This window comes from Hipposideros armiger, unplaced genomic scaffold, assembly GCF_001890085.2.
Source record: "Hipposideros armiger isolate ML-2016 unplaced genomic scaffold, ASM189008v1 scaffold_18, whole genome shotgun sequence".
Taxonomy (NCBI): Eukaryota; Metazoa; Chordata; class Mammalia; order Chiroptera; family Hipposideridae; genus Hipposideros; species Hipposideros armiger.
The window spans coordinates 101375-111312 of record NW_017731368.1 but is presented as its reverse complement, the minus strand read 5'-3'; the positions used below and the strand labels follow the sequence as shown (position 1 = coordinate 111312).

At 43.3% G+C, this 9938-nt stretch overlaps 1 protein-coding gene across 7 annotated transcripts in view; it reads left to right on the top strand.

Moving 5' to 3' along the window:
* Positions 1-9938, top strand: part of DOCK3 (dedicator of cytokinesis 3) — a 313071-nt gene that overhangs the window by 243916 nt on the left and 59217 nt on the right. For 6 of the 7 annotated variants that reach the window (XM_019631254.1, XM_019631269.1, XM_019631249.1 and 3 more), the window contains 3 exons: positions 1997-2124; positions 4499-4645; positions 6455-6553. In XM_019631254.1, the coding sequence (XP_019486799.1) occupies positions 1997-2124; positions 4499-4645; positions 6455-6553 (374 nt within the window). The remainder of the gene's footprint in view (positions 1-1996; positions 2125-4498; positions 4646-6454; positions 6554-9938) is intronic. The other variant, XM_019631262.1, reaches the window with a different exon arrangement.

The following is a 9938-nucleotide window of genomic DNA, read 5'->3' as shown; positions in this document are numbered from 1 at the left end:
GTAGCCAGCAGCCAGCATGAGCGGCCAGCAGCCAGCATGAATGGCCATCCAGAAGCCGGCGACTGATCTGCCTCTCCTGGGAAGAGCGCAATGATGGTGCCAACTTGGGCCAGTGAAGCAAGGTCCTCCACAACTAGACTGAAGAACAAAACGACAACAACTTGTCTGTTCCAGTTCCCCCAATTCCCCAGCACTGTTCCCATCCCCCCAATTCCCCAATAAAAATCTTTAAAAAAATAAAATAAAATAAAATAATTTCCCAGCCCAGAGCTACACACATTTGCAATGCTAAATGGATATTCTCTTTAATTCTGCTAGTGTAAGGTATTGTTGATAGTAAATCAGCTTTTCTCTACCAGTAACTATTTATGGTAAATCCTTCTCTCTTCACCAGTTCCTGAATTAAAGGTTTTATCAGAATTTGGCTGCACTGGCACTGAGGCCATTGCCCCCACTCAAGTTTTGTGCACTGCTTTAAAAAGATGTTTTCTGAATCTATGGGAAGGGGGAAAACAGACTGTTCTCCCTGACATACTTTATTTTTAATATTTTTGCATGTACGAGCTGCTTCCCATAATCATGTAAGAAAAATTGTTCTTAAACTTTATGTGGCAGTGGAACCATGTAATTAGATTTTGAGATGACAAGCCACCAGAAAACTTCCATTTGCATCTCACTTTCACTGACTGCCTGAATTGCTGCATCTTCCCTGAAGCGGAAAGATTTTTACCAGTGTTGTCATTTAACCAGCACTTACATGCTCAGAGCACATTGGTTTGATCTCTTCTGTAGCACAAACTACTATTTTGTCTGCAGGCAGCAGTTGGTTGTTACAAATCCTGCTATGTTGGTATTTTGGTCTGCAGAATATATTGTGAACTTCTGTTTTAGCCCAGCATCTTTTTCAACATAGAATAGCTGTCAATCTATTTTATTGGAACATAGTCTAAGTATTTGACAAGACAGTCCCAAAATCTCTCGTGTGTCATGTAATTTGACTTCAGCTGAAAAAGATTTTCTTTTCTGAATGTCATCTGGCACACTTAGCTATGGTCAAATGTGAACAATAAGTCCAAATGCTGTGGCTTGTTTGTGTTAACGGTAATCTGACTGAAGCGTGCTGGCCAGGTCTGATGGTGCCTGTAGCACACTAGCCACATGCTCACACTTGTATTCACTTTGTCTTCTCACCACACATATGAGTAAACACAGATTGAGGCCATTAGCACCTCATTCTGCAGTTGTGGAAAATCAAGTCCATAAGAAGAATCAACCTGCCTAACGTCTTAGAGTTCATAAAATAGCTTGAACTCAGATTCAGCCTTCCTAAATTCAGGGTTCTAAATAGAGTCATCTCCTGATGACAGTGCTATTTGGGTAACATTGAAGAGAAAAGCAAAGGAGGACTGGCAACATGGGTAGCTAATTATGAGAGGCTTATGGCAAGACAAAAGTCCTGCTTCCGTTATAATCATCGCTGCGGACACACCTAACACAGCTAGCATCTCACAAGCCTGCAGGGAAAATGAGGCAGGCCTAATGCCTGGCACAAAGTCAATGCTGGGGGGTGGGGGGCTTATAGGGTCAGGCCACCTAGCCAGGGCGTCTTGAAGAGGGACCATTTATAATCCATTTCAAGTGTGCAGCACATAGAACTATGTCACTTAAATGGAGTTTTCACTGTAAGCTAAGCTTTTCATTTGGAGCCTAGTCTTAAAGAGATTTTGTTTGGAGGCAGTATCCTAACATTCATCCCCCACAAAATACCATAGATACTAAGGCTTGACATGAGAAAGAGAGATGGAAGGATGATACCGTGGAATGTCTTAGAATGCCCAGGAAGTGGGCCTCTAGGCCCGCAAAAGGGAAGGGGTGACCTCCACATTGGCTTCAGTCCCAGCCTCGCCTGCTTCCGACCAGCCAAGTCCCACAGTGCCCCTGGCTTCCAGAGGTAGCAAGTTCTCTGAAGGGCTTCTCCACCTGTTTTCTCCCCCAGAGTCCCGCCGCATCCTGCTTCCTGTGGTTCTCCATCACATCCACCTTCACCTGCGGCAGCAGAAAGAGCTGCTGATCTGCTCAGGGATTCTCGGCAGCATCTTCTCCATCGTCAAGACCAGCTCTCTGGTAGTGGCCCCACACCCACTCCACCCCCTCCGCTCTGCCCCAGTCTTGTGTTACTTGAGCCAGAGGCAGAGCGACAAAGACCTCTTTGTACACTTCTCAGTCAGAGACGCTTTCATCAGTGACAGGAAGGTGCCCAAATGAACGGAGGCCTGTGTGTGCCCAGCAGTCTTCTCCACACAACACGGTCTTGCTATTTTTAAAAGTTTCGCTACCATAAATCCACCCAGAAATGCAGCTATCTGTAGTACCAGAAAGCCCAACCCTGTGCTGTGCCCTGTTTCTATCAAAAGGTGTTACTTGTGCGTTTCTGGGAGTGTTCTGAGGCTGCTTGGGCACGAGTACAGAAAGGCAGGCAGACTGAGAGGCAGCTTGCTCATTCAGACTTTTCTGTCAGTTCCCTGGCAGCTTGATTCCACCCATATGGCATTCCTATACCATGCCAGATGAGGTCAGGATGTATGAGAGAGAGCTGCTGCCCACAGGTGCTCTGAGCCTCCTGGGATGCTAGAATTGTACTTTAGGGGTGAGGTTTCAGCCCGTAATGCTTGTGCCTATTTTCTTTCTTCTTAATGTTTTCTTTTAAAAAGAGATCTGTGGTGGGAGGGGAGGGAAGGCAGGAAAGACATGTATCGGGCATGGATAAGGGTAGGAATTTATTTTAATGGTATTTATTTTATATACATATTTATAACAATAGAAAAAAGGCATATTCTAGAAAATTTGGAAACTACAGGAAAGTATAAAGAAATAAATTAAAAACAAGAATGAGTTTTTTATTACACCATCCTATTAAGTTGAGATAAGGTTTTTAGAGAATAAAATTTCAAGTGCATTTAAAATGAAGGTCGGTAGCCAGGTGATAAGAACATCCAAGGTTAGGCTGTCCATGCAGAGCAGGAGAGGTGCCAGAAAGAGTAGAGTATGCTCGGTTTGTGCAGGATGCAGGGACCCAATAGGGGGCTCTGGTGTCCAGACTTAAAGTACCATCTGGGGATGGGGCCCAGCCTGGCAGAGTGACCGTGATGGCTCTAGTGGCCCTTTTGTTTGTGTTTTGGCTCCAGGCAAGGCTTGGCAGCTCTCTGTCCCACCAGGCCTCAGAGCAGCAACACGAGGTGCATAAGGTCTCCCAGTAACCCAAGGTCAGACTTGAGGGAATGGGTGGCTTATTGCTGAAAGAAAGAAAAATTTAAGGGTGAAAGAAAGGGAAAGGGGGGATGGGAACTGGTAAAAACCTGAAGGAGGCGGTCTGGTTGTATTTGTGTGCTAGAGTCTGGTGCAGTTAGTTGCTTACAGCTACTCCTCAGAGAGACATCACAGGTAAGGGGTTATAGTCAGTTTAACAGACGAGACAGACGGCTTTGGCCTCCAGAGCTGCACACATTGCTCATGTGGAACGGGGCACAGTGGAATTGTACTGAATGGGTGGGTAAGGGATGGATGAAATTTAAGATCCAGGAGAGCAGAAGTATTGTCTTCCCCGTTCACCTCTGTATACTCAGGTTGTCAAACAGTGATTGACACATGATAAATGCTTGATAAATGCTTAATGAATGATGGACTGATGGATGGATGGCCAGAGGGACATTTGCCTGGAGAAGGGGCACTGGGCATCTCTTTGTGAGATAATTAAAATTAAGCTACAGGATTGGAGACTAAATATGAGAGTCTGTGAAAGGGTGGCACAGACTCTTCCTAAACTCAGAGCCTGGTGGCTGGGAAGCAGCCCTAAGTGAGGAGGTGTGCTCTGTTGTATCTGGGAGGCTGCTCGGCAAGACTCACTGAGCTCAGAGTCCTTCAGGTGGACCAGTGAACACAGCAAGAATGCTGAGGAGCTGGAAGTGGGACGCAGGTATAATGGGCTGTAGTCAGGGCTGGCAAAGATTGCGATCCCCCAAGAGAAAACAGTCCTCAGAAAGACTAAGAAACTTGTGTGTGCATTAGCAGTGGTGAAGGCACTGCCCCACACCCTGTGGTGTGAACACTTTAGCATTTTCTCAAAGTGTTAGTCAGCAGTGTTGTGCTCTCTCCTGACATTTCTAGGGAAGTTGAAGAAAGCCTTTAACTCGGGACCTTCGCTTTTGTCCTGTATATTGAAATTAATGTGTCTGCCTGCAGTTAGAATTGTGGGTGTCAGGGTGGTGCTAGGGTAGGGGAGGCCTCAGCCACCATAATGGGGCGTCAGCGGCAGGTGTTCCTCACCTCCTCTCAGAGCTGTTGCCCCGGGTTCCTTAATACTGCACGCTAGTGAGGCTGAGAGCGATGCTGAGAAACCTGACAGAAGACCACTGGTGACGTGGCTGACTTAGTAAGTACTGCCCACTGCACATCAGGTTGGCCTGGTGCTAATGGTGTGTTCTCTCGCTGCTTGCTCCAGGAGGCAGATGTCATGGAGGAGGTAGAAATGATGGTGGAGAGCCTCCTGGATGTGCTCTTGCAGACTCTTCTCACCATCATGAGCAAATCGCACGCTCAGGAGGCGGTAAGAGGGCAGCGGTGCCCGCAGTGCACAGCCGAGATCACTGTTAGTAACTAACATTCAGGTTTTCTTGCTTTCTTTTCTAACCTGGGGCTCCTCCACACCAACCCCACGTCACCATTGCACCACCTTCATCTCAGCCCCCTTTCCTGCATGGTTGTCAGCGTGCTGAACCCTTCCCTTCTCCAGCCTAATTCCCATCTCCCCTCTGAAAGCTCCAGAAGCATAGAAGTCATGCTCCCAGGAGTCTACTGCAGGGCAGATTCAGGAAAGCGTCTTGTTTTGTTTTCCTCCCACTGTCTTTGCCCGCCTTCGCCTACCTTCGCCTCTCAGCCAAGTCATTCTCTGTGATGTGGAATGAAATAGAGATGTAATAAGAAGTAGGAAGAGGTCGAAGGTGAAAAGCAGACTGGTCCTTCTAGGAAAGGCTCCAAAATGATGTACACGGCAGAATAATTTTCTCAGAATTTACTTGAATCTACAGATTAGCTGCTTTCATCCATAATGTTTGTTTCTCTATGTCTAGAAAAATGTAATGAGGTAGAATTGCACTGGCATTGTGGGACACTGATCTCACGTGATCTAATGAGAAGAGAAACCGACTGGGACAGCCTCTCCCGAGAGGCAGAGAGGCAGCCCCCAGCATCCCCTCTCCTATACCCAGAGTGGGCTTCTTGGCCCTGATGTTGGAACATGGTAAATAGATTGCATGGAATCTTCCAGTTGGCAGGTAGGAGATGACAATGATCTCTTTGAAGAAAACCCTCTGTGGGAGCAAGCCCAGCTCCATCCAGCATGTCAGGGCAAGCAGGGAGCACAGATAGAGAGCAGGCCTATGTGCTGGAGCACTGGGCTTAGAGAGGTCGGCTGTCTTAGGGCTCCTGTGAGGGCACTCTCACTGCAGGTAAAAACATAAGCACCCTGGCATGTCCTGGCAAACCGTCCTTCTAACCAACCACAACACAGCGCGTGCCGTGGGCCAGACCCTGTGCCATGCCCTTTACAAATTTTAACTCATTTAGCAGTACTAACAAAGTGATTCGTCTTATATAGATTTAATGAAGATGATAACTACAGCTTATTAAGCACTTCTTTGTGAACTGAATTTTTTTCTTAAATGCTTTGTGTACATTAATTCATCTGATCCTCATAACAAATCTATGAATTATGGCATTCCCATTTTTCAGATAAAACTGAGGTTCATACACATGTCTGTATTTTAGATACATGTATGTATAATAATTTCATGGGTCAGAAAGGATTTGAGAGACTGAAAAACTTGTTAAATTCCCATGAGTTTAAATATATTTGAAAATTGTCCAACTGAAGCAATTTTCCTCCATTCCTTTTGAGGAGACAGTCTTCTAAGAGAAGGCTATGCCAAAAATTGCTGTGAGTTGGTGGCAGTCTTTGGAGTCCATGGACATCCTTGTAGAAGGACCTAGCAGGATGGGCAGAGTCCAAATTCTGTCCAGAGAAGGCCGAGCACCCTGACCCAACTAGCCCCGCCAGACTTTAGTACAGCACCCTGGCAACATGTAGTGACAAAGGACTATGCAGCCAAAACTTTCCTAGGAAAAGAACGAATATCTGTCTCACTTTGCAGTACTTCTTTGTTATAAGTTAAGGTTTTTCAATTAGCCCCATGCTGCAGAAATCCTTACTAAAACTCCCAAGCCCTCCAGGCTTCTCTCAGAGGAAAAGAGAAATCATTTTCAGGGCAGAGTTGTCACCTTCCCTTTCATGATCATTGGGGCCATCTCAGACCCTTCCTTCTGTCCTTGCCCTCTGTGGATTGGGGGAACACAGCCCTTGTGATTGTCTGTGCTAAATGTTTTTTGGGTTGGTCCCCAGGGTGAGTATGTGTCCTGCCTTCTCTCGCTGCTCCGCCAGATGTGTGACACCCATTACCAGCACCTCCTGGACAACTTCCAGAGCAAAGATGAACTTAAGGTAGGCAGCAAAGTACTGACCTTTCACCCAGGAAATGAAGCATGTGGCTAAGACCACTCAGGGGCTTTCCCCCGGCCAGGGGGCGAGTGCAAGTGACCAAAGATGCCAAGGGTGTAGGATTCATCAGCCCTGCTTTACAGCTGATGGCATCCAGAAGCTGACAGCCAGCAATGTTTGCATACAGCCAGACCCCAGTTACACTAGCAGGTTTCCCCTGGTTCAGAGCCAGCCTGTGACCATGTTCCTCTATGAGAAGCTGCTCTGGGCCACACTGGTCGTCAGCAAACCAGGACTCCTCCCTTCCTTATGAACTCAATAGTCGCCTCAGATTTTGCCCTTGGAAACCAGGCTTCACTGTTTAATAGCTATAATAATGGTGGCAACTTTTCTTCATTATAATGTTTTTCTGGACGATACCTGTGGAGAGCAAAAGTGAGTACTGCCCATTGGCTGCCAGACTCTGGATCTGGAGCACTGAGGGGCAGATAGTTAGAGAAGTGGGCCTATGATGCAGATGGCAGGAGAACATTCCCATGCTCCACAAGGTGTCAGCTGCTGACAGACTCCTGGGGCTGTGTGTTTGCATTCAAATGTACTGACCAGTTCATCCCTGGATGAAGGAGCTGTTGCAGACTTAGCGCTGTGCTCTGCCTCCATTCTGAGCCATCACTTGGATTCCATAGTAATGCATCACCCTGCTTTCTATTTGTGTGATCTTTATTAATCATACTTTATCAGTTAATAAGTACCAGTTGTCACTTTCTGGTGTCTGATCCTGCCTGCCTTTCCATAGACGTGGGCCTTTGCAAACTGTTATCATTAACTCAGTGTAGTGAGGCCAGCCTGTCTTCTCTGAGAGATGAACTTGACAATCCTTGAAGCAAACCAAAAGTTAGCCAGAGCCCAGAGCTCACACCCAAGTCAAGCAGCACTTGAGCTAGGGTGTGCAGCACTTGAGCTAGGGTGTGGAGCCTGAAAATCCAGTCCTGGCTGTTCTAGACCATTTTCAGAGAGAAAGAGAGAGAAGGAGGGGGAGAGGGAGAAGGAGAAAAAGAGAGGGAGAGGGAGAAAAAGAGAGGGAGGGAGAGGGGGTTACACTAACGGATTCTTAGTCAGAAGCTCAGGCTAGCATTGTTCTCTTGCTTTTTAATTAAATGGTTAGTTTTGTCATAGCAATACATATGCATAATTTTAAAAGCCAAAGCATATGACAAAGCTCACAACATAGAACAGTGGTTCCCTTTGCTCAACCTGACACATGTCCAGTGTCCAGTTACTACTCCCCAAAGGCAGCCACTTTGAACTCGCTTGTTTTTAAGTAAGTAGCTTCTGCTGCCATTTTTAAATTTGTGATTGTTATTATCTATTTTCTTCCCATGGAAGATGAGGATGACTCTCCTGAATGATTCCTTTCGCACATACACGTCTTCCCTGTCATTCTTCCCGTGTAATTCACATACGTTTTTGTTTAATTTGGTAATCTCTGTCCTTCATTACAGTTAGGTAAGTACCGTGGTGAGCCAAGAGCTGTACTATCACACTTCCTTTCTTGTAAAACTTTTTGTTTTTCCTGGTATAACTTGCTGCGTTTGTTATTTTTTTGGTTTTCAGATCTCACTAGGATTTCCTACTTTCTCTATCATCTCTGTAATAGACCTCTTCTTCCAACTTTCCTCATGGTATCTGTCAGATACTGTCAGGTCATTTTTTTTTCCCCTGGAGACTTGCCCTGTTTTTATTTATTCTCTAATTTATTTATGCTATAATTTTTATTCTCTTCCTTCTGCTTAGTTTGCTTTTTAAGCTTAATTTGCCCTTCTTTTTCTAGTTTCTTAAGGTCTAAGGTAGGCTATTGATTTGAGATCTTTCTTCCTTTCAATAGAGGCATTACAACTATAAGCTTTAGATTCATCCCATGAGTTTTGATTTGATGTGTTTTCATTTTCATTTTTATTCATCTCAAAATGTTTTCTAATTTCCTTTGTGCTTTCTTCTTTGACTTATTGGTTATTTGGGAGTGTACTGTTTAATTCCACATGTTTTTTATTTTCCCAAATTTCCTTTTGTTACTGAGTTCTAACTCTTTTCCACAGTGGTTGGAGGACATGCTTTATATGATTTCAATTTTAAATTTACTGAAGCTTTCTTTGTGGCCTAGTATATGGTCTAGTCCTAGAGAAGAGAATACATATATCCTTCTGTGAGTGCTTGAGAAGAATGTGTGTATTCTGCTGCTATTGGATAGAGTGTACTATAGATTCCTGTTAGGTATAGTTAGTTTCTAGTATTGTTCAAGATTTCGTTTTCTTCTCTGATCCTTCTATTTAGTTGTCCTATCCATTGTTAAAAGTGGTATAGTCAAGTCTCCAACTATCACTGTTGGATAGTCTATTTTTTCTTTCAATTGTGTTGAGTTTTGTTTCATGTGTTTTGAAGCTCTGCTTTAAATGCATATATCTTTATAATGATTTCTTCCAGATATATTGGCCCTTTTATCATTATAAAATGTTCTTCTTTGTCTCTAATAATTTTTGTTAAAGTCTGTATTGTTAGATGTTAACATAGCCATGCCAATTCTCTTTTGAGTTCTATTTTCATTGTATGTATTTTTCTCTCCTTTTATTTTCAATATCTTTGTGTCTTTGAACCTCAAGTATATATCTTGTAGACAACATATAATTGGATTGTGCTTATTATTTTTTCATTCTGCCTTTTGATTGGAATGTTTAATTCATTTACATTTATTGTAACTACCAATAAGTTAGGATTTACATTTGCCATTTTCTATTTGTTTTATATATGTATTATGTCTTCTTTGTTTCTCTGTTCTTCCATTGTTGCTTTTTTATGTTAAATGTTTTTAGTGTGCCATTTTAATTCCCTCATTGTTTATTTTAGCATGCTTTTAAGTTATTTTCTTAGTGGTTACCCTGGGAATTGCAATTTAGCATCTTAACTTAAAATAATCTATTTTGGATTAATAGCAATTTAGTTTAAAAATGTATTAAAATTTTGCTCCAGTATAGCTTCATTCCTTCCCCCTCCTTTGTGCTATTATTGCCATATAAATTGCCTCTTTATACATTATAGCCTCAACACAGTTTTATAATCATTGCTTTATACATTTGTCTTGTAAATCAAATAGGAGGAGAAAAGAATTACAAACAAACATAAATATGCGTATATACTGTCTTTTATATTTACCTATGTAGGCACCTTTCCTAGTGCTCTTTATTTTTTCACATGGATTCGAGTTACTGTCTGGTGTCCTTTTACTTAAGTCTGAAAGATTCCCTTTAGTATTTCTTGTAGGGAAGGTCTACAAGTAACAAATCATCTCATTTTTTTTTAAATCTGAGAATGTCTTTATTCTTTTCTTTTTTTT